Source organism: Notolabrus celidotus, chromosome 1 (genome assembly GCF_009762535.1).
Source record: "Notolabrus celidotus isolate fNotCel1 chromosome 1, fNotCel1.pri, whole genome shotgun sequence".
In the NCBI taxonomy this organism is placed as follows: domain Eukaryota; kingdom Metazoa; phylum Chordata; class Actinopteri; order Labriformes; family Labridae; genus Notolabrus; species Notolabrus celidotus.
In genome coordinates this window covers 38,763,899-38,784,855 of record NC_048272.1, presented here as the reverse complement: position 1 = coordinate 38,784,855, position 20,957 = coordinate 38,763,899, and the positions used below count along the sequence as shown (strand labels likewise).

The 20,957-nt window shown below is 42.3% G+C and overlaps 1 protein-coding gene across 1 annotated transcript in view; it reads right to left on the bottom strand.

Annotated features, from left to right (window-relative positions):
• The window catches only part of LOC117813791 (band 4.1-like protein 1), a 64,285-nt gene that overhangs the window by 17,147 nt on the left and 26,181 nt on the right, over positions 1–20,957 (bottom strand). Inside the window, exons 7-16 of the mRNA XM_034684827.1 lie at positions 20,851–20,938; positions 20,604–20,756; positions 17,163–17,260; positions 16,392–16,567; positions 14,268–14,500; positions 9,461–9,610; positions 8,165–8,251; positions 6,556–6,714; positions 3,576–3,626; positions 1,338–1,466 (exon numbers count right to left, since the gene is read on the bottom strand). Coding sequence (XP_034540718.1) covers positions 1,338–1,466; positions 3,576–3,626; positions 6,556–6,714; positions 8,165–8,251; positions 9,461–9,610; positions 14,268–14,500; positions 16,392–16,567; positions 17,163–17,260; positions 20,604–20,756; positions 20,851–20,938 — 1,324 coding nt within the window. The remainder of the gene's footprint in view (positions 1–1,337; positions 1,467–3,575; positions 3,627–6,555; positions 6,715–8,164; positions 8,252–9,460; positions 9,611–14,267; positions 14,501–16,391; positions 16,568–17,162; positions 17,261–20,603; positions 20,757–20,850; positions 20,939–20,957) is intronic.

Genomic DNA, 20,957 nt, shown 5'->3' with positions numbered 1-20,957 from the left:
TACAATTAGACAGTAGAAGACTGGAAAACGTTGCCTGGTCTGACGTGTCTCGATGTCTGCTGGGACATTCAGATGGTAGGGTCAGAATTTAGGGAAAACAACCTGAAAGCATGGATCCATCCTGCCTTGTATCAATGGTTCAGGCTGGTGGTGCAGGTGGTGTAATGGTGTGGGGGATATTTTCTTGGCACACTTTGGGCCCCTTAGTACCAATTGAGTATCATTTAAACGCTGCAGCCTACCTGAGTATTGTTGCTGACTATGTTCATCCCTTTATGACCTCAGTGTACTTGGTATCTTCTGATGGCTACTTCCAGCAGGATAATGCAACATGTCACAAAGCTCATATCATCTCAAACTGGTTACTTGAACATGACAATGAGTTCACTGTACTTCAATGGCCTCCACAGCCACCAGATCTCAATCCAATAGAGCTCCTTTGGGATGTGGTGGAACGGGGGATTCGCAGCAGAGATGTGCAGCCAACAAAGAATAAAGGCAGTTCTGAAGACAAAAGGGGGTCCAACCTTTTACTGGCCGGCGAGTGTATACTGTAGAGCAGGGGCGTCAAACTCATTTCATTTCAGGGGCCACATACAGCCCAACTTGATGTGAAGTGGGCCGGACCAGTAAAATCATAACATGATAACCTATAAATAACGAAAACTCCAAATTTTTCCCTTTGTTTTAGCCCCAAAAAGTACAAGAACATTCTGAATATGTTCACATTTAATGAAGTATCTTTCTACAAAAAGAGCTGTTGTATTTTTTGCCATAATGAGTCTAATAGTGGGCCGAATATTTCCCTCTTTAACCCTGAAACCTGCTGCGAACACACCAAACACACAGGTTAACCATTCACCTGACACAGAGTGTAATGTTAACAGCAAAAGAACAGAGAGATTATAATAATGAAGAAGGTAAAGTTTATTATTTTTGACCCCTCAGCTCGAGCAAGAACAGTTTGCTTGCTGGACATTGTTGTATGCAGGAGTGTAGTGCTAGAGTTAGTAGTTAGTGGATCATCTTATAGTGCTCTAAAAAGTCTTTATGAATCGCATCCAGATTATGCAAACAACAAGTAATCTATTTTCTTACTTTGGATAAAAAGTCCTGAAAAAAAGCGCTATGACAGCACTATGATTTTATGCGACCCCCAGAGAACAAATTTAAAATAGTACAGTTCTCTGTCATTTTTTCACTTTACAAAGTCGTTCCTCGGGCCGGATTGGAGCCTCTGGCGGGCCGGTTTTGGCCCACGGGCCTCATGTTTGACACCCCTGCTGTAGAGAGGTTAGCCCGCTGGCTAAAGTATAGTATTTTTAGAGGTGCTCTACCTGCGGTGAGACATTCATGATGTTTGCATGGACTTCTGATCCATTGGTATGGTTCTCCGTCTTGGTGTCAGACCTCTTCAGCATGTGGGCCATACTAACAGCACTGGGGTCTTTTTTTGCCACAGGAGGCTGAAAGACAAACATCATAGTTAAGTTAAAAAACATTCAACAGTCTGTACACAACAACACCTCAGCAGACCTGTGCAGAACAATTCATTGTTTGGAGCAGCACAGGTTTTCAGGAGGAAGCGTTTGAAGAGTCGGTCATGAGGAGGAAACACAGAAACAGAGTTCTTTACTGGATAACTTGAAGGTACAAGCAAATGAAATGCAAACACACCAGCAGGGACATTTCAAACAACACTCATCAAATTAAAACAGAATCAGTTAAGAGTATAAAATAATAAACCACCTATACAAAAATAAAATATTTACAAATGAACCAAAAATAACAATCAAACAAATAAACAGCAACAAAATGAAACCAAGTCCAGCCAGGCAGGATGAATCCAGAGGATGATGGTGGGGATGATGATGATGAGTACATTCATCTGTCTACCTCATAATGTGTTACCATCTCAGGAAGCTTCTCGTCCATGGGAGACTTGTCCCGGGAGCCCATAAGACGAGCCGAGTAGAACCTGGAGGTCTCCTCAAAGTCCTCCCGGCCCACTTCCGGCTGGCGCTCCCTTTCTCCCTGCTCCAACGAGCCCTTAGAGAACTCCTCCGAGCCAGAGTGGAGGTCCATGAGCACGGTGAAGTCCACCTCAGCCTCCAGGCTGGAGGTGGAGCTGACCGTCATGCTGGAGCACTTGCGTTCAATGCCCAGTTGGGTTTCCCTCATGCAGGCCACCGTGTCTCGCTCCTGCTCTTCCTCTGAGCTCATGATCGGCTGGGGCCTCCGGTCCCCGAGCTCCTTCTGGACCGGGTACACATACAGGATCACCACTCAAAGGATACATAACATCATATGGAGGATGATGGTATGTTTGATGGGATTTAAGGAGGATCATCAAAGAAATACAGAAAATCCTGAATACACTGCATGAATCATTGGGGACATTGGCAGAAGTGCAAAGTTAAAGGACTGTGAGAGAAGGAGTAAGATGAGAAGTACAAACCAGAGTTGGGACACCAAGAGAGAGGAAACATGAATAAGAGAAGGGATTTGTCTTTAAAACATGAAACTATGATTAGTTTCAAACTTACTCTACAAGTCCAAAGTTTGGACACACCTTCTCATCAGTGGTTTTGATTTATTTTAATTATTCTCAACATTGTAGATTAAAACTGAAGACATCAAAACTATGAAATAATCTGGTTTTGTCATAAACTGGATTACAACACAACTGATGGTCTCAAACACATTAAGAAGGCAAGTCATTCTACAAATGAACTCTTGACAAGGCTCATGTTAATTAGAAACCATTCCAGGAGACCACTTCATGAAGCAGACTGAGAGAATACCAAGAGTGTGCAAAGCTGTCATGAAGGAAAAAGGGGGCTACTTTACAGAATCTAAAATATAAAACATATTCTAATTGGTTTAACACTTTTTTGTTCATTCAATAATTCCATATATGTTCTTCCGTAGTTTTGATGTCTTTGGTATTAATCTACAGTGATTACAATATTTAAAATAAATAAAAACCCTTCAATGAGAAGGTGTTTCCAAACTTTTGACTGGTAGTGTATTTCCAGGCTATGGTTCTGTTTTTGTGACTTCTGATTACTGAGATCTATCACAAAGCATAAAACTGTGACTTCACTATCTATTGCATCATTTCCAAATTAGCCTGAGAGGTTGAAACCCTTTATTATCACATCTATAGCTTGTTTAGGGACTGCTTTCTGGACTTGACCTGCTACAATGGTGGGTTACTTTCTCATCAGAACGGAGCTCATGAGGCAGACGATTTGAAGTCATGCCCCTTATAATATTAATTACAGGTACAATAGCCGGTTAGATCAGAGTAAAAACTAGTAACAGCAACAGTCAAGCTGGGGAGATCTATTTATAACACATAGACTGATTTCAAAGTCTGATCGTGATCATGGATGAAAGCAGTTGAAGTGAACATTAAAACTCCATCCACCAAAGCTGGAGGCTATTCTATAGATATGTCAGAAGAAACTAGTGCAGTCAGTTTGTAGGCAGTTTACCCGTGAGGGGTGCAGAGAGGAAGAGAAGATGGTGGGAGGAGAATATGAAGGTGGGTTTAAATACAAATGAGTAACCTTGAAATCAGCAAAGGGCTCCTCATAAATGGCAGGAGTGGAGACAGGCTCCTGCAGGGGGAAGCAGAGGAAAGAGCAGAGAGAGCATCTAAAGGTTAGCACAAGCTGAAGTGGTCTGACAGAATACCACACAAACAGATCCTAGCAGCAGAGCTTGACTGAGGCCTGGAAATAGGAGTCTGGGGTGTTCTGATCACTAATGTTTGAACCTAAACTGGTAACCTGGTGCACTTTTCAGAGAGGCTCCAAATCTAAGTGCAGCCAAACATTTTGAGGTAGCTAATGATTCAGTGTTTATATCTTTAAGGTGACCCACACCCAAGTTGGTGAGAATCTCAGTTGAACCTGATCTAGGCCCACAGGGTGATGAAATAGACAGGTTTCAAGCACTGCTCTGCAGCTACATGGCATGTAGAGGTGAGCCTACAGCAAAGAAAAATCTACAATCTGTCTTATTTGTTAGAATCAGGACCAGAAAATCATGCTGTTTGTATAATGAGCAGGTATTCAGCATAGCATCAGCCACTCATTGACCATCTGAGAAAGTGTTGCAACACTACACACTTTGAATTTCAACAAGGCACTAGTCAAATAAAATGTTAAATGCCCAATAAAAGGTGCTGAATGCATCTCAAAGCCTCTTAAATTGACACGACGATGCATCCTCATGTTTGGAGGAGCACCTAATATTTTCCCACACTCCCGGAGTTCAATCTGATCTTGATGTGATTGTCACTCGCCAGTGAGAGGTACGCAACACCTCCTCTCATGCCTGTTTAATCCAATATATGCAAGAGCTTGACTCAGATGAAAAGGTAGCAAATGATGAAAGCTGTCATGTCTATTCACTTCAAATTTCTTTCATTCCAGTGCCAGACGCGTGCAAGCTCCTTATGATACCAACAGTGAAATGAAAGCAGCAAATCTGACTGTGTCAGGCACTGAGCTGTGGTGTCGGGCTGCTCGCTGCCTGCTGGGGTTTCACAGTTGGAGGAACCCATGTGTCTGTAAACTGCTGAGCTTTCTGAGGGGGCAGAGGAGAATAAATCATCTGATTTCTCAAACATTATCACCTAATCTGTTGATGTAAGGTCACCAACTAGTTCCCTCCACAACGGTCTCTAATTTTAGGACATAGTAGCTGTCTGTGCCAAATGATGGATGCAGTACATTTCCTTAAAATAAAAGGCTTTAATTTGTAACATTAGTTTGCAATCAATTCTTCTTTCTGTATTTCAATTTTCCGTTTTTGGAACAGAGGGGTGCAGAAATTACCAGAGTGGTGATAATATGTTAGGCTTTCCTCTCCTTGCCCTTCTCTGACTGAGAACAACATGAGCTGGAAAGATATCTGAGTCTAACAAGGTAAAGAAGGCAAAGACAAACCAACAACCATAACATGAGGTATTGATTCTCAGCTTTTTGTTAAACTCTCACAGCCAGTGGTGAGCTGTACAGATTTGCCAGACAGCGTGGTGTATGTTGAGGGCAATGGGAGGGGGGTACATCGGGTTACCATAAGGGAGAATGTCCAAACTTTTTGGGTGGATTTTGCCACAAGACAGAGCAAAGTACCGCTCCTCCTGCTCTTCATACAGGCACGAACAGGTAAGATGGATGAGGGTTTCAAGTCACTGAAAACGCAGAAAAAAAGAAAAATGGCGTGCAAGTCTGTCTGAAGCTCATGCGATGCTTTATTTCCAATGACTGAATAGCAGATGCCAAGCAGAGTTACCGAGTGTCTCTTCTTGGCTGCATCCAGGCTCGGCTCCTTGCCCACATTACGGCTGTTCCGCAGTATAAGTCCAGACTCCCTGGCCTTCTGTGTTTTCACAGGCGGGGCTGGGGGAGCCGTTTTGGAAAGCGATGAAATCTTAGAGCCAAATGACTGACTCTCTGTCGGCCCTCTAGCAGACTGATAGCTATCATCAGGATGCTCTGCTTTAGAGAAACCTTCCAGATCTGCAGCGAAGGCCGGATGGAAGGTGGAGACATCGGTCCAGTTAAGATCCGAGGGCCCGTCTGGAGAGCCGACCGACCAGCGGTACTCTCTCCTGAGGACCCGTGTAGGCTCGTCCTGTGTCGTCCTGTCCCTCTCATCCTTACACGCCACGCTCTTTGACCGCTCTGGCTTTAGAGGAACTATCCTGGTGATTTCTGACTGGAAACTGCCCGACACTCTGTGGAGAGACGTCCTCTGACCTCGGTCCCCAAGGAGACCCTCAATATCATCTGTCCCTGAACTACTGATCTTCCTCTCATGGGTCCTGACCTGTCTCAGCTTCACCTCTGCTAGCTCCTTGTTGTCAATAAAGCCCTTCCCTCGCACCTTTACAACACTCTCCCCTTTAACACTTGCCAATGAACTTTCATGTTGTATTTTTCCAGGTCCATTAATCGAGCCTGAACTGATATCATCTGGTCCAATGGGACTTACTTTCCTCTTGACCTGCTCTGCCTCTTGAGGGGAGACCTCCCTGCTCTCTTGTTGTGATATCTCCTCTTGTATATTGTCTTGATTGACTCTGACAGGCTGATCCTTTCCTGATCCCTGATCATCTTTCATCATCTCTACCACTGATGTTTCACAATGGTTTCCTGTTCTTGAGGCATTTTCTGGGGTGTTGTCTGAGTCTGAGGCCTCATTGTCTTCATCAGAAGAATCACTGCCGTCTTTCCTGTAGATGAGTTCAGCCGGCATTCCCAGGTTTAAGCTCTGGGGTCTCCTCTTTTTCCTTGGCTTAGAAGCTTTGTGTTCCTTTATGTGGCGGGGGCCCGGGGCCATGTCATTGCTCGCCTCAGGAGGAGAAGCTTGAGACGGTTTACCTTGATTTGTCTCTCCTGCACTCTCAGATAATTGAATCACAAAGCGACTTTTGTTTGTCTGAGGCTCAGAACATACATCTGCTTCTCTGGATGATTTTGTTGATGAAAATTCATCAATATGGCTTTTCATTTCTTTTCTGTCATAGCCCGTTACCTCTTTATTTATCATCTTGGTAATGTCTATATCTTTTTTCAGCTCCTTTTTCTCCCACGAGGAATCATACGAGAGAGATTTGTTCTGTTCTTCTGCCTTCTGGTCATGGTCCTGTTGATAACTTTCTTGTTTTTCAATCAATACCCACTCTTCAGAGCCCTACATGTTGGTATAGATTAAACACAGTTAGAAATGCCAAGCACAGCTGCTGCAAACTGCAAACTGTCTACACATTGAACTGAATCACAGAAAAGGAAAATAAATGCTTAAACTGTCCATGGGGAATTACTGAAAACCATGAATTTGCATTAAAGCTAGGGTTGGTAGTAGGGATAGGTACCGAATTCGGTACTGTTATAGGTTGGGACCGAATTCTGTCGGTACTACCGAGTACTGATTCACGTAAAATCAAAGGGTACCATGTTTCGGTACCTAAACACATCCTTGTGACTGTGAGGGAGTGGAACAGTCGGCGATTTTCCATACTTTCGCCTTGTAATAAAGTCAGTGACTGACCGGGTGGACGTCTCTGCTCTCTGCTCTCTGCATCTGCGCAGGAGCGCCAAACGGAGCCTGCAGCTGATGGGTGCGCGCACTCACCGCGAGGCAGAGCTGCAGGAGGACTAAGTTGAGACGGACTCTCTCGCTCCAACTACCTGATCTGTTTATAACCGTTCCACTGTGCATGAATGTTCAACAAGTAAGTTGTGTGTCCTGTTATTATAAAGAGACGGAGAACTGACTTTTTCCCGTCATGTGTGTTTATTGATAAACTCCCGAAAGAGCAATTAGACGCCACGAGCACGTGTCAGCTGATATATCTAATCACCTACATAATCCTGTTTCTGTTCATTGCATGTTACATTAAATAAATATGTTAAATTAAACTAATTTGAGGTTTTATTTATTTTTCATTAACATTTATTACCACATAAACACACAAAAGTTGAGTACCGGTACCGATTCCCAGGTACCGGGTATCGGTACCGTATTGGTTCAAATGTGAAAGGTATACCCATCCCTAGTTGGCAGTCTCGGAAAACTAGCATGAATTTGAATGTAGCATTCCCTCAGGACTCTATCTAACCCCCCCCCCTTCCCTCGGAGCTCCTCCAAAACGACGCCCCCGCTCACGTGCAGGAGTGCCGCTGATTCGCGACCATATGATGGTGACTGATTCAAAACCGGTCCTCAGCACATTGTTTGTGTTTTGCACTACGTCAACTCATGTCTGTTACAAACACAAACAAACATGAAATGTACGCTTTGCAGGAGGCGGGCAGAACGGCAGTACGGGATTTGATTGGTTTCATCATTTGGCTCCTGATGGCAGGGATTGGTTGGTGTTTTCCCAGGTTTACTCCGGCTGTAGATAGCAGCTTTTTTCACTCTTTTTTAAGAACACATTATGTATTGATTACCATCAGGACATAAAGATCATTTTAACTACCAACCCCAGCTTTAAGTGGTGACTGTACGGTATGTTGGAGTGTTTTGTTAAATAGATAAAGTTGTGATAATAACACAGGGTACAGTGCTTTTCACTGAGCCACTAATGGTATTACTAATAAACTGTAAAATGAAGGATAAAGAGTGAGAGATATGCAACCTCAGGCGAAGTCACTAGAGTATTCTGCACGAAGCCCTCAACAGACAGGTTGTTAACTGTGTCCTTTCCCGCCACCCGGCCAGGCAACTGGCCACCATGCAGCAGAGGAGAGAGTTAAAAAGAGAAGAAGAAGAAGAAGAGCAGTTAGATCTCAGGCTACATGTGAAGGAGTTAGTTAGAATAATGCACAGGAAATCACATCATTCAATGGAAGGAATCAGTAAAAAGCCAGAGGAGATCTATTAGGTTTATCATAAAGTGTTGATTAAGCTTCAAAATAAAGAACAGGAAAATGCTTGTACCTGACAGCCAACAAGTTCTTATTACATAAGCAGCAGTCATTTGCAAACCAAATACTCTGTGCAAATAACTACATCAAAGTGTTGAGTTCAACAAAGTCTCTAGGGAACAGTCAAGACGTGGATACTTTACCCGCCTTTTACTGTCAGTCAAATAGAATAACCCCCCCCCGCTTCCCTTCACACAACCTGGAATACGACACACAGCAGATTAAATGTGCTGCAGCAGGCGTTTGACACACCATGGGTATAATCTGTTCATCCCAGATGACATATTGTCTGAAAACGATTCAGGCACCAGCAAACACTACACCTACAATCTCAGTGATTATTAAAAGCCTGATATGTGATCAAAGCCTGATCCAGCAGAAAGAAACCGTGTCATTGTGAGGTAATCAAGGAGAGAAAAGTGAGGTGGTTATTATTCCTGAAGTGCTCGACATTGAGTACATTTAGGAAACCATCTTGAAACTAATCTCATCAGGATGCTTCTTTCTGTGCTGTCTGTCAGTCATCACCAAGTGCCTCAGAGTAACACTCAGAACTATTCTGGTACAGCAGAGAACACAATCCATGAAATATGTCTTCATAGAAACTGTGGATTTGTGTGTTTGTCTCTGTGAGCAGTAGCGTCTGTGTGTGTAAGATACACTGTATGTTTGAGTTGCCTGTAGGAAGGGAAATGAAGAAACCATGACATCCTTCTCTTATTACGCTCATTGCTTTTTGTTGTACATTCACACCACTACAGTTTATCTTCAGGCTTGAATATTTCAAAGACAATTACCATAGAACACAAAAAAATGAAAACAAGTGTCTCTCTTCAACAACAAATAAAACTGTTCTGCCTCAAGTCCATCAGCAAACACAGGGAATCAGCGTGACAGCAGCTGGAGAAATATCAATGCTGTTTAATGCAATGTCAAGCATCAGAGGTTCTGGTTCTGAGATATTGACCACAGCTGACCCCCCCCCCCACACCTCAGCCCCCACTCACAGCCTTCTTCTCTGGGGTGCCAGTTGGGGAGGAGGATGACAGCCGCTTCTCACGGTTCATCAGCTTGCTGTTGGGCTCCCTCAGCGTCCTCTTCAGCTCATTGATGCTGGCCTGGTGCTTCAGCAAGACGTCCTTCGACTTATCCAGAAACTAGACACAGAGAAGGAGGACAAAAGAGAGAGAGAGGGAGCGTGTTTCAACTGAACGTTAAAGTCCTTTTGGACAGCACTCATCACATCATCACATCAACACATCTAATATGCATGAAAGGGATGTGAAACACTGTGTACAGAAGACAGGAGGTGAAATGCATCCACTTTGTAAAACTGGGAATACTCTACTTCTAGTTTTAAGGACTCAAATGAGCAAAACAATAAAAGCACTCATTGCAGTTCAGATGAATAACGGCATTAATAAGTGAGGTCTTTTGACGTTGTTGGATACTTCAAATTCTGCATTTATTGGGTTAATTTGGGATGACATCAGACCGTCACAGGAAGTAAACTTCTTATGTTTACTTAATAACTGCATTGTCTGTTACTTAATAGAGGCAGACACCATCATATGAATAAGTCCTACATGTGACAACCAATATTTCATTCTAGGTAGAAACCTTTTTAGGCGTCAAACACACTACCAATCAAAAGTTTGGACACACCTCATTCAATGGTTTTTATTCATTTCAATTTTTTTTTAACATTGTAGATTAATACTGAAGACATCAAAACTGTGAAATAATCTGGTTTTGCCATAATCTGGATTACAACAGTAGTCAAATAGGGCTATCCATTGTGTACTAACCCTACCTCTGAACAACACAACTGATGGTCTCAAACACATTAAGAAGGCAAGTCATTCTACAACTGCAGCAGACTGAGAGAATACCAAGAGTGTGCAAAGCTGTCATGAAGGAAAAAGGGGTCTACTTTACAGAATCTAAAATATAAAACATATTCTGCTTTGTTTAACACTTTTTTGTTCATTCAATAATTCCATATATGTTCTTTCAAAGTTTTGATGTCTTCAGTATTAATCTACAATCTCAAAAATAATTTAAATAATTTAAAAAAACATTGCATGAGAGAGTGGTTCCAAACTTTTGACTGGTAGTGTATGTTTGTTAATATGTCTACTGCAGTTTTGTTTTATTATTTTCAGATTAATAATTTCCAAGTAGACTTCTTTATTGTGAAGTGATATCTGAACACAACTGGACCTTCATCCTCAATAAGCAAAATGCAGTTTCCATTGTAGTTCCAAAAAAACTGATGTCCAGCTGTCCTCTGCAACTTCAAGTGATGCTTACAGGTTGCAAACATTTATACAGCTCATAAAAGTTATCTTAGGAGGGAATCTGATTTTGAAATGAGCCTATAAGAATCATTCGTCCATTAGTTAGACTGTTCATCCTATTCAGGGCCGTGAGTGGCCTTGAGCCAAACTGAGCTGTCATTGGGAAGTGGTGAGGTTCTCCCACAGGATGGCGAGTGAATCGCAGAGCTAACATACACAGACATACAACTATTCACACTTCTGTGCAGTTCAGAGCGACCATACATGCACGAGAACATGCAAACTTCACACAGAAAGGCCCCTGTACAAACCAGGAACTTATCACTTGGTGCAGCCCTCATCTCATTTCATTCACCTGATGAGGATTTTCAAGGTTGGGATACTGGTATTTTTACTCCAGTAAAAGGATCTGAGTGCCTCCAGTGCACACAGTCTCAAAGTTGATTCAAGATTCAACAATGCTTCAGCAGCATTTGGGGAAGGGGAAGAGCTCATTTCTATCTGTTCCACTTGGAGACTTGTCAAGGTTCAACTGCAATACATTTTGTGCTCATGGATCAGTCTGTCAAAAGTTCTATGACGTTTCAAACAACCTATCCTTTGAGGTCGGAAGAAGAAGAAGTAAAACGTCAATCCAGGAAATCAAACAAACAAAAACACTCTCCTCAGGAGCAGAGGAAAGCACACAATACTGTAAGTAGCACAAGCTATGAAGTCAGGAACCTGTACCTCCTGTTTGCGTCGAGGAGTGGTCTCCCGGTCCAACTGCGAGAGCAGAGTTTGGGCAGGAGAATGAGCGAGCACAAGAGGGTCAGAGGTGAAAAGTGCAGGATCAGAGAGTGCAGGAACATGGTCAGATGCAGAGACGGGAGGATAGAAGGTCATACAGTGAGGCGGCAAGCAGGCAGACAGACAGGAGGGCTAGAGCTGTTCTCATGCCAAGACTAATCCACAAATGTGTGAAAACACTTCCCAGAGGACATTTAATGTTTGAGAATAGAGTGGTAAATCATGCAGATAATCTATTATCATCAAAGTGGAGTATTCGTTTTGTAAGCATCGGCGCCTAGGGATGTAAGGATATATCACAAGACGGTAGAAAATCAATACAAATAAGGGTGGATTAAAATTGATTCAACAAAAGTTGTATTGAAATATTATTTTTAATCAGTAGAAGGCGCTATCTGCATTTCACTCCGCTTGTTCAACATCATTAAGTCTCTTGTTTTGCTCTCTCATCACTCGTTGAGTTAAGCGGAACAGACATGGCGGCAGCAGGTGAATACTGAGCAGGTCAGGATGCACCTTTGTGTTTACAGTCTGAGGTACAGCAGCATTTTGTCTTTCTCTGATATTCCTGAAGAAAAACATGTTAATTCACAGCCAGGAGCATAAGCTGCACTTTAGTTTATTTAAAGAGATTTACCTTATATGTTTTAATATTTCATACTTTCATTTGGGAATCATTCACTTTCTGTTTCTTTAGAATTGTTCTGAAATTTTCCAACAAGGTATTTTTGGACAGTCATTTTGAGTTTTTTTCAGGGTGCTGAAGAAAAGTGTGCAGTGGTTTTATTTGAATTAGAAAACACCTTAAAATGAATTTTCAGATCGATATAGTTTTCTTAAAAAACGTTAGAGAATCATGAGTGAATCGATCGTGAACCAAAAATGGGGATTCCAATCAAATCATGGGTTGAGTGTATCCTTACATCCCTATCTGTTACCCCAGAAGTGAAAGTTACTCATCTATCTCTTACCCACTGCACATTTCAGACAGAGCTATGTTTTCTTTCTCAGTTCAAACTGATACAGTTCATGAAGCTTCACAGACAGGTGATTTATCTCAAATCTGTCCCCACTGTTCTAATGTTGCTGAAATACCAACAATAACAATATCAATGACAACTAATAAGTCAAATTTTGCAGAATTGCTTGTTTATGGTGCAATGCAGCAATGTTCTCTCCACAATAACAGAGTCATTTACCACAGTTTGAAGACAAGGGGAACAAATGAGCTACAATTAGACGACATGAAATGATGACTGATGGATAAGGACAGGTGTACAGACAGACAGAGACTAAACCACCAGACACCAAATACCTCCTGTTTACTGTCAACTGGTGACTCAGCCTCCTCCTGATCGCCAGCAAGTATTGAAAAAGGAAAAACCTTGTTAGCAACAGAGGGCTAGGCTTCAGTCTGCATTTGTAAGCACAATAAGAAAGGGTTAAACACGGTAAAGCTGTCAGCAGGATTTGTGAGCTGTGCAATGTAAGCGTATAAGCCTGCGTGAATAGGCGTGAAAGAGTTAGAGTTAGTAAATGCTAAGTTCACTGCAGTCACCAAAGCTTAATGTCCATGCTGAATAAGCCACAACTGGACAGAGAAGCTTTCACTGCACCCCTGCAGTCCATGCAGTCTCTCTGCACCCAGGCTGGAGTCCTCTTCCGAGGCACCAAGTCTCTATGCATTTGATCCTTCCATCGAATTATCAATATATTAATCTTATAAAAATAAACAATTTTAAAAGTACTCATGTTCAACTTTTTAAAAGTGCTTATACATGTCTCATAATCCAGTAATGAACCAGTTTATAATGCTGTTATTAACACATATAAAGTTTTATCAGACCTATAATTAATGTGTTGCAGCAGCTCAGTCTATAGAGACTTGTGTTGGAAACCAGAGGGTCATCGGTTCAGTCACAAACCAAGGCTGTTTTCGAAACGGCCTGCTACATACTACCTACTAATGTAGTAGTCAGTAGGTACTGCCGACTACATACTGCGTTTGAATTTAGTCTGTAGTATGACTGTTCTGTTGGATCTGGTCTGCAGGGTGCTGGGTAAGGCGTCGCTGGATTTACGGTGCCGTAAAGCGGAAGTAAACAACGGCTGAGCTGATAGAGAAACTGCTTCTTCAGTATCACTTATGATTTAAAAAGTTAAGAAGTGGTTTATATGGAATTTAATAACTTTCACAGTACCTAAAAACTGAGTGGCCCCCTTAAAAAAAGAAGAAAAAAGAAGAAGCGGAACGAGCGCTGTGCATTATGGGAAACAGTATGCGAGGGAGACTGGTCCGATGCATACTGTGAAATTTTCCTGAGTACGACATCCGGGTAGTTTTGGCATACTGCAGATATTGCTCTTGTTCACATACTACATACTGAATTTAGACCAAATCAGTACGTACTGCTAGTATAGTTGGCGGTTTCAGAAACAGTCTATGTCTGGAAATTGGGCAGGTAGCTGGAAAATTGCCAATTCACTGCCTGCTTAGGGCGCTCCTCCATGTGCAAACCTGCTCACTCTGCATCTCCCCATCAGTGCATAGGGTCCAATTTCTGAGTGCATTCAGCCTGTGTGTGTGTAGCATGTTTCAACACAATGAAAATTTAAATTCCCCTGCAGGTATTAATAAAGTATACATAGTATAATATAGAAAATACATATTAGCTTCTACTATACAAAGCATGTTAATCTGAAGTTTTTCTGAAATCTTTAATACCATGATGTCCTTCTTCCTGCTTGGACTGATATTGCCATCCTGGTCATCGTCCTCGTCCATCTCCTGGCCCTGCTCTTGGTCTCGGTCCTCCTCATCTTGTTCCAAACTGGGCTCCAGCTCGGTTTCCTGCTCGTCCACAGACGGGCTGTGGAGGCGGCGTTGTCCACTGAGGCTACGGTGGGATAGGTCATCGTGGTTCTCACACATGGCTGATACCGGCCGGGAAAACTCTGCTGGTGACGAGAGTGAAACGGCATAAATTCAAATCATACACCTGTGGCTTGAGAAGTAGATCAAGACAGAGTCAATATGAAGGTTGATGATGCAGTGAACATCATCATATATGTTCCTGACACCACTCTCGACTCATCATTTCATTTTAAAGCCTCTGGAAACATAAATGGAATATTTAAAATTCATATAGAATATCAAAATCTAATGTGTAATCAAGCTTCAACAAAAATCTGAGTGAAAATAAACATCCACAACTCAAAAACTCTGTTCAAAAACAGCTTATTTTACAGGTCAGAGCATTTCTCAGGACTGTGTGGGCGTGTCCTAACTCTTTGATTGACAGGTCAAGAGAGAGTTCACAGCCTGCATGTTTGAGCCGTCTGACTCTGAATCTACAGACATACAAACTCCAGAATCTGAAAATTATTCATTTACAATGGTCTCTGAGTGCTGAGTCACAAAATACTTCAGAATCAGGACTTCTATCATTTATTAGTTTTATCACTCCGTAGTCTTCGGGGCATCAGGACCATGGGACGCCCTGAGCAGAGGAGGCTGAAGTGTAGTATGTGAAAGCAGAGGAGCTCGGCTCCGGGTGTCAGATGGAGCTGTTTGGGGAAAGTTAGTGAACCGGTCCTGGGGAAAGTTAGTGAACCAGTCCTGGGAAAGTTAGTGAACCGGTCCTGAGGGAAATGAGCCAAGTATATGCAGGACTGTTTTAGCCACTTGGCTGCGGCTCAACACAACCGCATTCCAAAGTTTCCCCAAATCCACCGCAGTTAGAGAAATAGAAGAATGACAACAGCTGTCATTTTCAGCGGTGGATGTGCAGACAGGGACACACGAGCACAGCGGTGCAAAGAGCAGAGAGACAGCTATACAGACAGATTACAGACAGGATGTGATTAGCAAACAAGCTAACGGCTAAGACATCACTGAGGGAAGCTGGCTGAGACGTCAGGAGACGGTCTGAGCAGGAGCGGAGTAGTTTTGTTGAACATGTGTGGGCATGACTCAGTGTTTCATTTATGATTGGTTAGATATTTATTTTGTCATAAATATCTGAGTTAACCCCGCCTTCTTTGTCCTAGCGTTAGAATGGTATCAAAAACTTAACCTATAATACTTCAAAAATGTATTCAAGTTCAGCTCCAATATTTCAAATTTATACAATAGTAAGTAAATGTGACAATAAATATCATAGGTAGAACGATTTTGTTGATTTGGGTTACCAGAGGCTTTAAGGCATGTAATTTATTTAGTTTATTGTTCAATCAAATGTCTTGTTTTAAATTGCCTCGCAGTCTTCCCCTGCAGCTGTTCAGAGTATATGTCCTGCCTTATTGTTTTTACTTGTGCCTGGTTAGTCCCACCTTCCCGGTTCATTGAGTCTTTTCTTCCTGTTTCTGTGTCAGTTTGTCTTCAAACACTGTTCCTAAGGTTGTGTCTTCTGAAATCCTCCTACAGAGATGACCCTGTCATTTTTGGGGTGTCTAATTCTTGCCAGCTCCCCATGGACTCAATTACAGTATCAGTGTCTTGATTGATCTTTTTTTTGTTTGGTCTAAATATATCAGACAGTCTGCTCTTTATGTAAACACCATATGAAATACTTTTGTGTGGTAGACATTAAAGCCATTGTGAGTAGTCTTAGTGAGAATGAGTGTGTGGATGTGAAAAATGAAGTGATTTCAGCATAACACTCAGCCTGACTCTTTACTTTAATTTAAGTCACATCAAATGAAATTGAGTGAGCTTCATAGGAACTGATGAGCGGGGCTTTTGCACACAAAGCCAAGAAAATTGATTCAAACTGTCTTTTCAAAAGCTCTGCCTCAAAACTGAAACTCTGAAGTAGAATACAGTCTCAGAATCTGCTGCAGCTCTCACCTCCATCCAAGCTCCTGGACAGCAGGTATCTCTTGCTCGTGGAGCGCTCAAAGTGTGGAGCAGGCCGGTCTATGAGAGCACTGGCCTGTCTGGTTTGAGCCTGTGTCCTTCCACTGTACCGAAACTTCGAACCCATCACCAAAAAGCCCTTAGGAGGAGGCTCTGGAGACACCAGTCTGTGAGAACAAAATAAAAGTTCTGTTACTTTATATCACGACAAAGCAAAAGGATAAGAGAAACTGAAAACACATTTAAATGGGTGACTTTAGGAGTAGTCTGAAAGAGTGTTTCTGCACTTGTTTGTATCTGCTGTAGGAGGAAGCCATTACATGTGAGGGCTCTTGGACCAGCTGCATCTCCCCCAATGTTAATAAAAAAGAGAGACACGACATCCTGAGTGCTTTCTGCTATTCATGAAACATTGCTTGTTTCAAAGACGTGCAGCTGACTTTAAATCTTCAGACCATTATTCTGAAGGTGAATATTCTTTTCCAACAGTGAAAAGAAAGATCTGCTTCTGTCAGTGCTTTTTGCAAGCCAGCTACAAAGCAAGCAATATCCTTTGGTCCTTGTGTGCATGAATAGTTTCTTCACAACTTCTGCATAAGCCAGTAGAGGCTGAATCAATCAACACAAGATCACCAGTAATGCTGAGGAGGCCTTGAAAGTTATATTCATTTTATCATCGTGCTCCTGACAAAGCTAAACAAAGCATGCCAACGTCTCATTTGCCTCAAACATGAGCCCTCCCACCATGAGACCAGTTCTTACCTGAAGAACGTGTGATGCTCGATGCAGACCTTCCATAGTTTCTTGGCAGCTCTGTGGTTTGGAAGCTTGAAACCGATCGTACTTTCAAACTGTTCATACTGGTGAAGAGAGAGGACAGAGGTCAGAGGAGAGGGGGACCAGCACAAAGCATGCTACCCTATTTAGCTGGAGGCAACCTCAGTACTGTTCACAGGACTCAATATTATTGCAACATCATACATTCCAGAAACCCAGTAGATACTCCATGTGTCAAACTAAACAAAATAACTATCTGTCCTTTTTTGCTAGCACAAAAACTTCCACAATATATTTAGAACTTGGATCAGACAGGACAGAGCCGATCAAGACCCGGGAAGGATATTATCCGATACTAAGACACTGTCAGCAAAAGGAGGAAGACTATTTCATGGCTCTATATTTACACTCTCTAACCTTCTTTTTGAGCTGCAGCTGCAGCAGCTCTGTTAAAGGGGCTCTTTATTTGGCTCGACCACAGGCTCAGTGTGTGGCTCTGTCACTTGACTGGGTTTGGCCCAGACAGCCTGTCACACTGAGGCTCAGCATGGGGGATAAGCTGCAGCGCTGCACAACACAATGAGGAGGGCCAGAATATAGACCCTGACTGAGCGGAGCAGCAAAACTAGATGTATAAAGCAAAGGGTATTACAGCCATGAGCTCAGCACAGCTGACCACACATTCATTTCAGGAATGGCTGCAGTAACAGCTGTAACAGAGAATCAGCTGTTACTGAACTCAAACACTAAAGTCATTGGCCAATTGGCTTATTCACTTTCTTCCATGGAGCTGGATTAATTTTATGTCTGTATGCTGAACATGTGCTGTAGCAGGAGCAAGGAGACGGATTGGTTTGGACTCTGTTAGTCTAAAGAAGAGCAAGTTTCAGACTAACAGAAGGAAGCAGATTTCCTGGCTCTGTTCAAAAGTAAAAAGAAGTCTAGATTTATAATTAACAGATCAAATAACTAACATGTTAAGTTTTCCCAATATAAGTTTGACTTAAAACAAAGTCTTACACTTCTCTTTATCAAAGTACCTCAGTCAAAGCCCTGCTGGGTCAACAATCACTCCTTTCTAACCCCGGTTTAGAATACAGGCTTTTTTTTACAATCTCAAATCTTGAAGCCTGCGCCCATAAAAGCATCATGACATCACTGTGGCATCATCAGGGCACCTAAGGTTTCACAAAGGTCTCTCAAAACAACAGAAAACATCCACAACATTTTTGTTATCACGGGTTGTTGCTCAAGCTATATTTCACACAGGGTGCTTGTTGGCTGTGTGACGCCTGAGGTGACGTCTGAAGCGTGTGATGTCTGAGGTGTGTGTCAGCTAGGGTTGCCAACTGCCGGGACATCCCGTATACTGGGCTAAATTTGTTTGTTTCATACTGGACCTCAATGTCCCGTATATTGACTATTAACTCTTGTAAATACAGCAGACTGCACTCTACAGATCCTAGATCTAATAAAACCACAGTGGATCATGTGCCAATCACACGCATCAGTTGTATTCAGCGAAAATGCAGCAAGTCCTGCAAAAAAGTGTGGAGAGGATTTTCTCTCTAATGGCCATTAAATGGTCAGACTTCTCTCTGGCTGTGCAAAAGGACAAAAGACTGCTTGAGTCAGTCAAGAGCAGCAAAAAGTATCCATGGAAAAAGTACATTTGGTGATCATACTCCTCTTTTGCATTTATTTTTTCTTTTGCCTGTTTTTTTGATGTAAAGTGCCAAATTGTGGTTTCTTTGAGGTTCATTCATATGAGGTTACATAATGATAAGGACTAAAGGGAATATACACACTTTCTGCATTTCCAGGTGAATCAGAATATGAATATACGCTGAATTCACACATCATGCTCACACCACCATGGCACCGTGCATTTAGTAGTGAGAAAGTTAGCAACCCTAGTGTCAGTGGTGTGTTGCTGCTGTCAGCCCAGCCTGTCTTGGTACGTTTATTAAAACTAAGATCATAAACTAGCTTTAATTTAAATATTTTTCCTTTATTTATGTCACAAAGATCAGTTCTATCTATGAAAGTGTCATCTGCTGTAAATTATAAGCAATATGTAAATAAACCACACATTTCAGTCACTCTTCAGTCGACAGACCAAAGCCCTACCTATAGAGGGCTGCAGCCTGTTGCACCAGCTGTGTATAAAGACGTAGAGACGTAGGGTTCATCTTAACTAGTAGACCGTAAAGTCCAAACTAACCAAAACATTGTCGCAGATATGACGTTTACACTTCCAGCAGCCAATCAGAGGAAAGCACCAATTTTGATGCAGGGGTTGTTACGTTGTTATTTTTTGTGCCTGATCGTCTCTGAACTGACTAACAGTTGAAACAAACTGCTGTTACTGTCGCAGAACAACAACAGCAGGTATGTAGATCTTGATAAAGTGTCACAGTAATGTGATAACTATAGTCTAAATCCTTAATCTACGGTGTGTATAATAACAGTGACATCTAGTGGTAAAATTATCAACTACAACATTATTACTCGGGAGCGCAAATCTTGGTCACCATATTCTTCCAAAGGATGTATTCTCTCGCAGATCAACGCGTTACCGACGTAGCTGGGAGAACCATCTGTATCTCTTCATCCTCCAAATCATCCCACCTTTCAAAATGATGCGCCATGGCATCCGGTATACTCTACGGAGGACTTTACACCTACTAGGAGCTAAGTGTAAGAATTAAGTTGTAATTTAGGCTGACGTTGGAGCTATCTCAGCAGGTGCAATGCCCAAAACGTTAGTAGAGTGTAAACTCCATCCTAAATGAGAAATCAGTTCAAACTAGGCTACATTTGAACTTACCCACAGCTGGTGCAACAGGCTGCTGGTGTTTAGGATTTACAGAGAAATCTGATCTACAGTGAAAAGAGTCCTTAATTTACATTCACGCCAAAAAACAGCCGTGGGCTACAAAACAGAGAGCCAGGGGCAAAAGAGGGGGATGAAGAGAAAGAGAACTTCTCCAGTAACCTGGTGTTATATTATCATTAAGTCGATGTACTTCAAGCAAACATGATTGATGACTTTGTTTTCTATATGTCTTCTTTTACCTGGGGTTGATTTATGCTTAAAAAGAAAACCATGATAGCATACATTACATTTCATGCCCGGGAGTTTTTCCTCTACACATACACATTGTTGACACAAGGTCAATTAGCTAAGAACCTCGGCTGGCTCAGGATGAAAACAGGCAAGTCTCCTACACTACAGATTTGTGGTGCTTTCAGCCCACATGAGATGTTGACTCTCTAAAAGCTTTAATTTGTTTACATGCTCGCTGAACTGAAAGTGATGTCGTTCCACAGCCCTCGCACAGCGGGTGTAAAAAACAGGGGCTCACATTCACCATGACGAGCACACAAACTTAAAAATGAATTATTCTGAACCAAACCGTGTACCTCTCCAGGTCGTATCTTGATGTAGAAGTTGCTCCTCTTGTAGGAGATCTTGAGGATCTTGGGCCAGGCGAAGCGATTAATCCTCAGCCTATCACGGTAAATCAGCAAGCCATTGGCACAGACACCCAACATTATTTCAATCCCTTCAGAGTCCTGCAGCAAACAAGGGAAGGCAAAGAGATGGACGTGAGTGGGAAGCCATACCATATGCATCCTGAAACCTAATGCAAATTAAAAACAGCTTTGCCTTAGCGTGATGGAGGTCCACCCCGTACATGGACAGCTTCTTTGCATTCTCCAAAAAGTTTATTTCAGCTTCTGCTGGAGTCATCCCCCTGTCGGGACAGAGAGGTT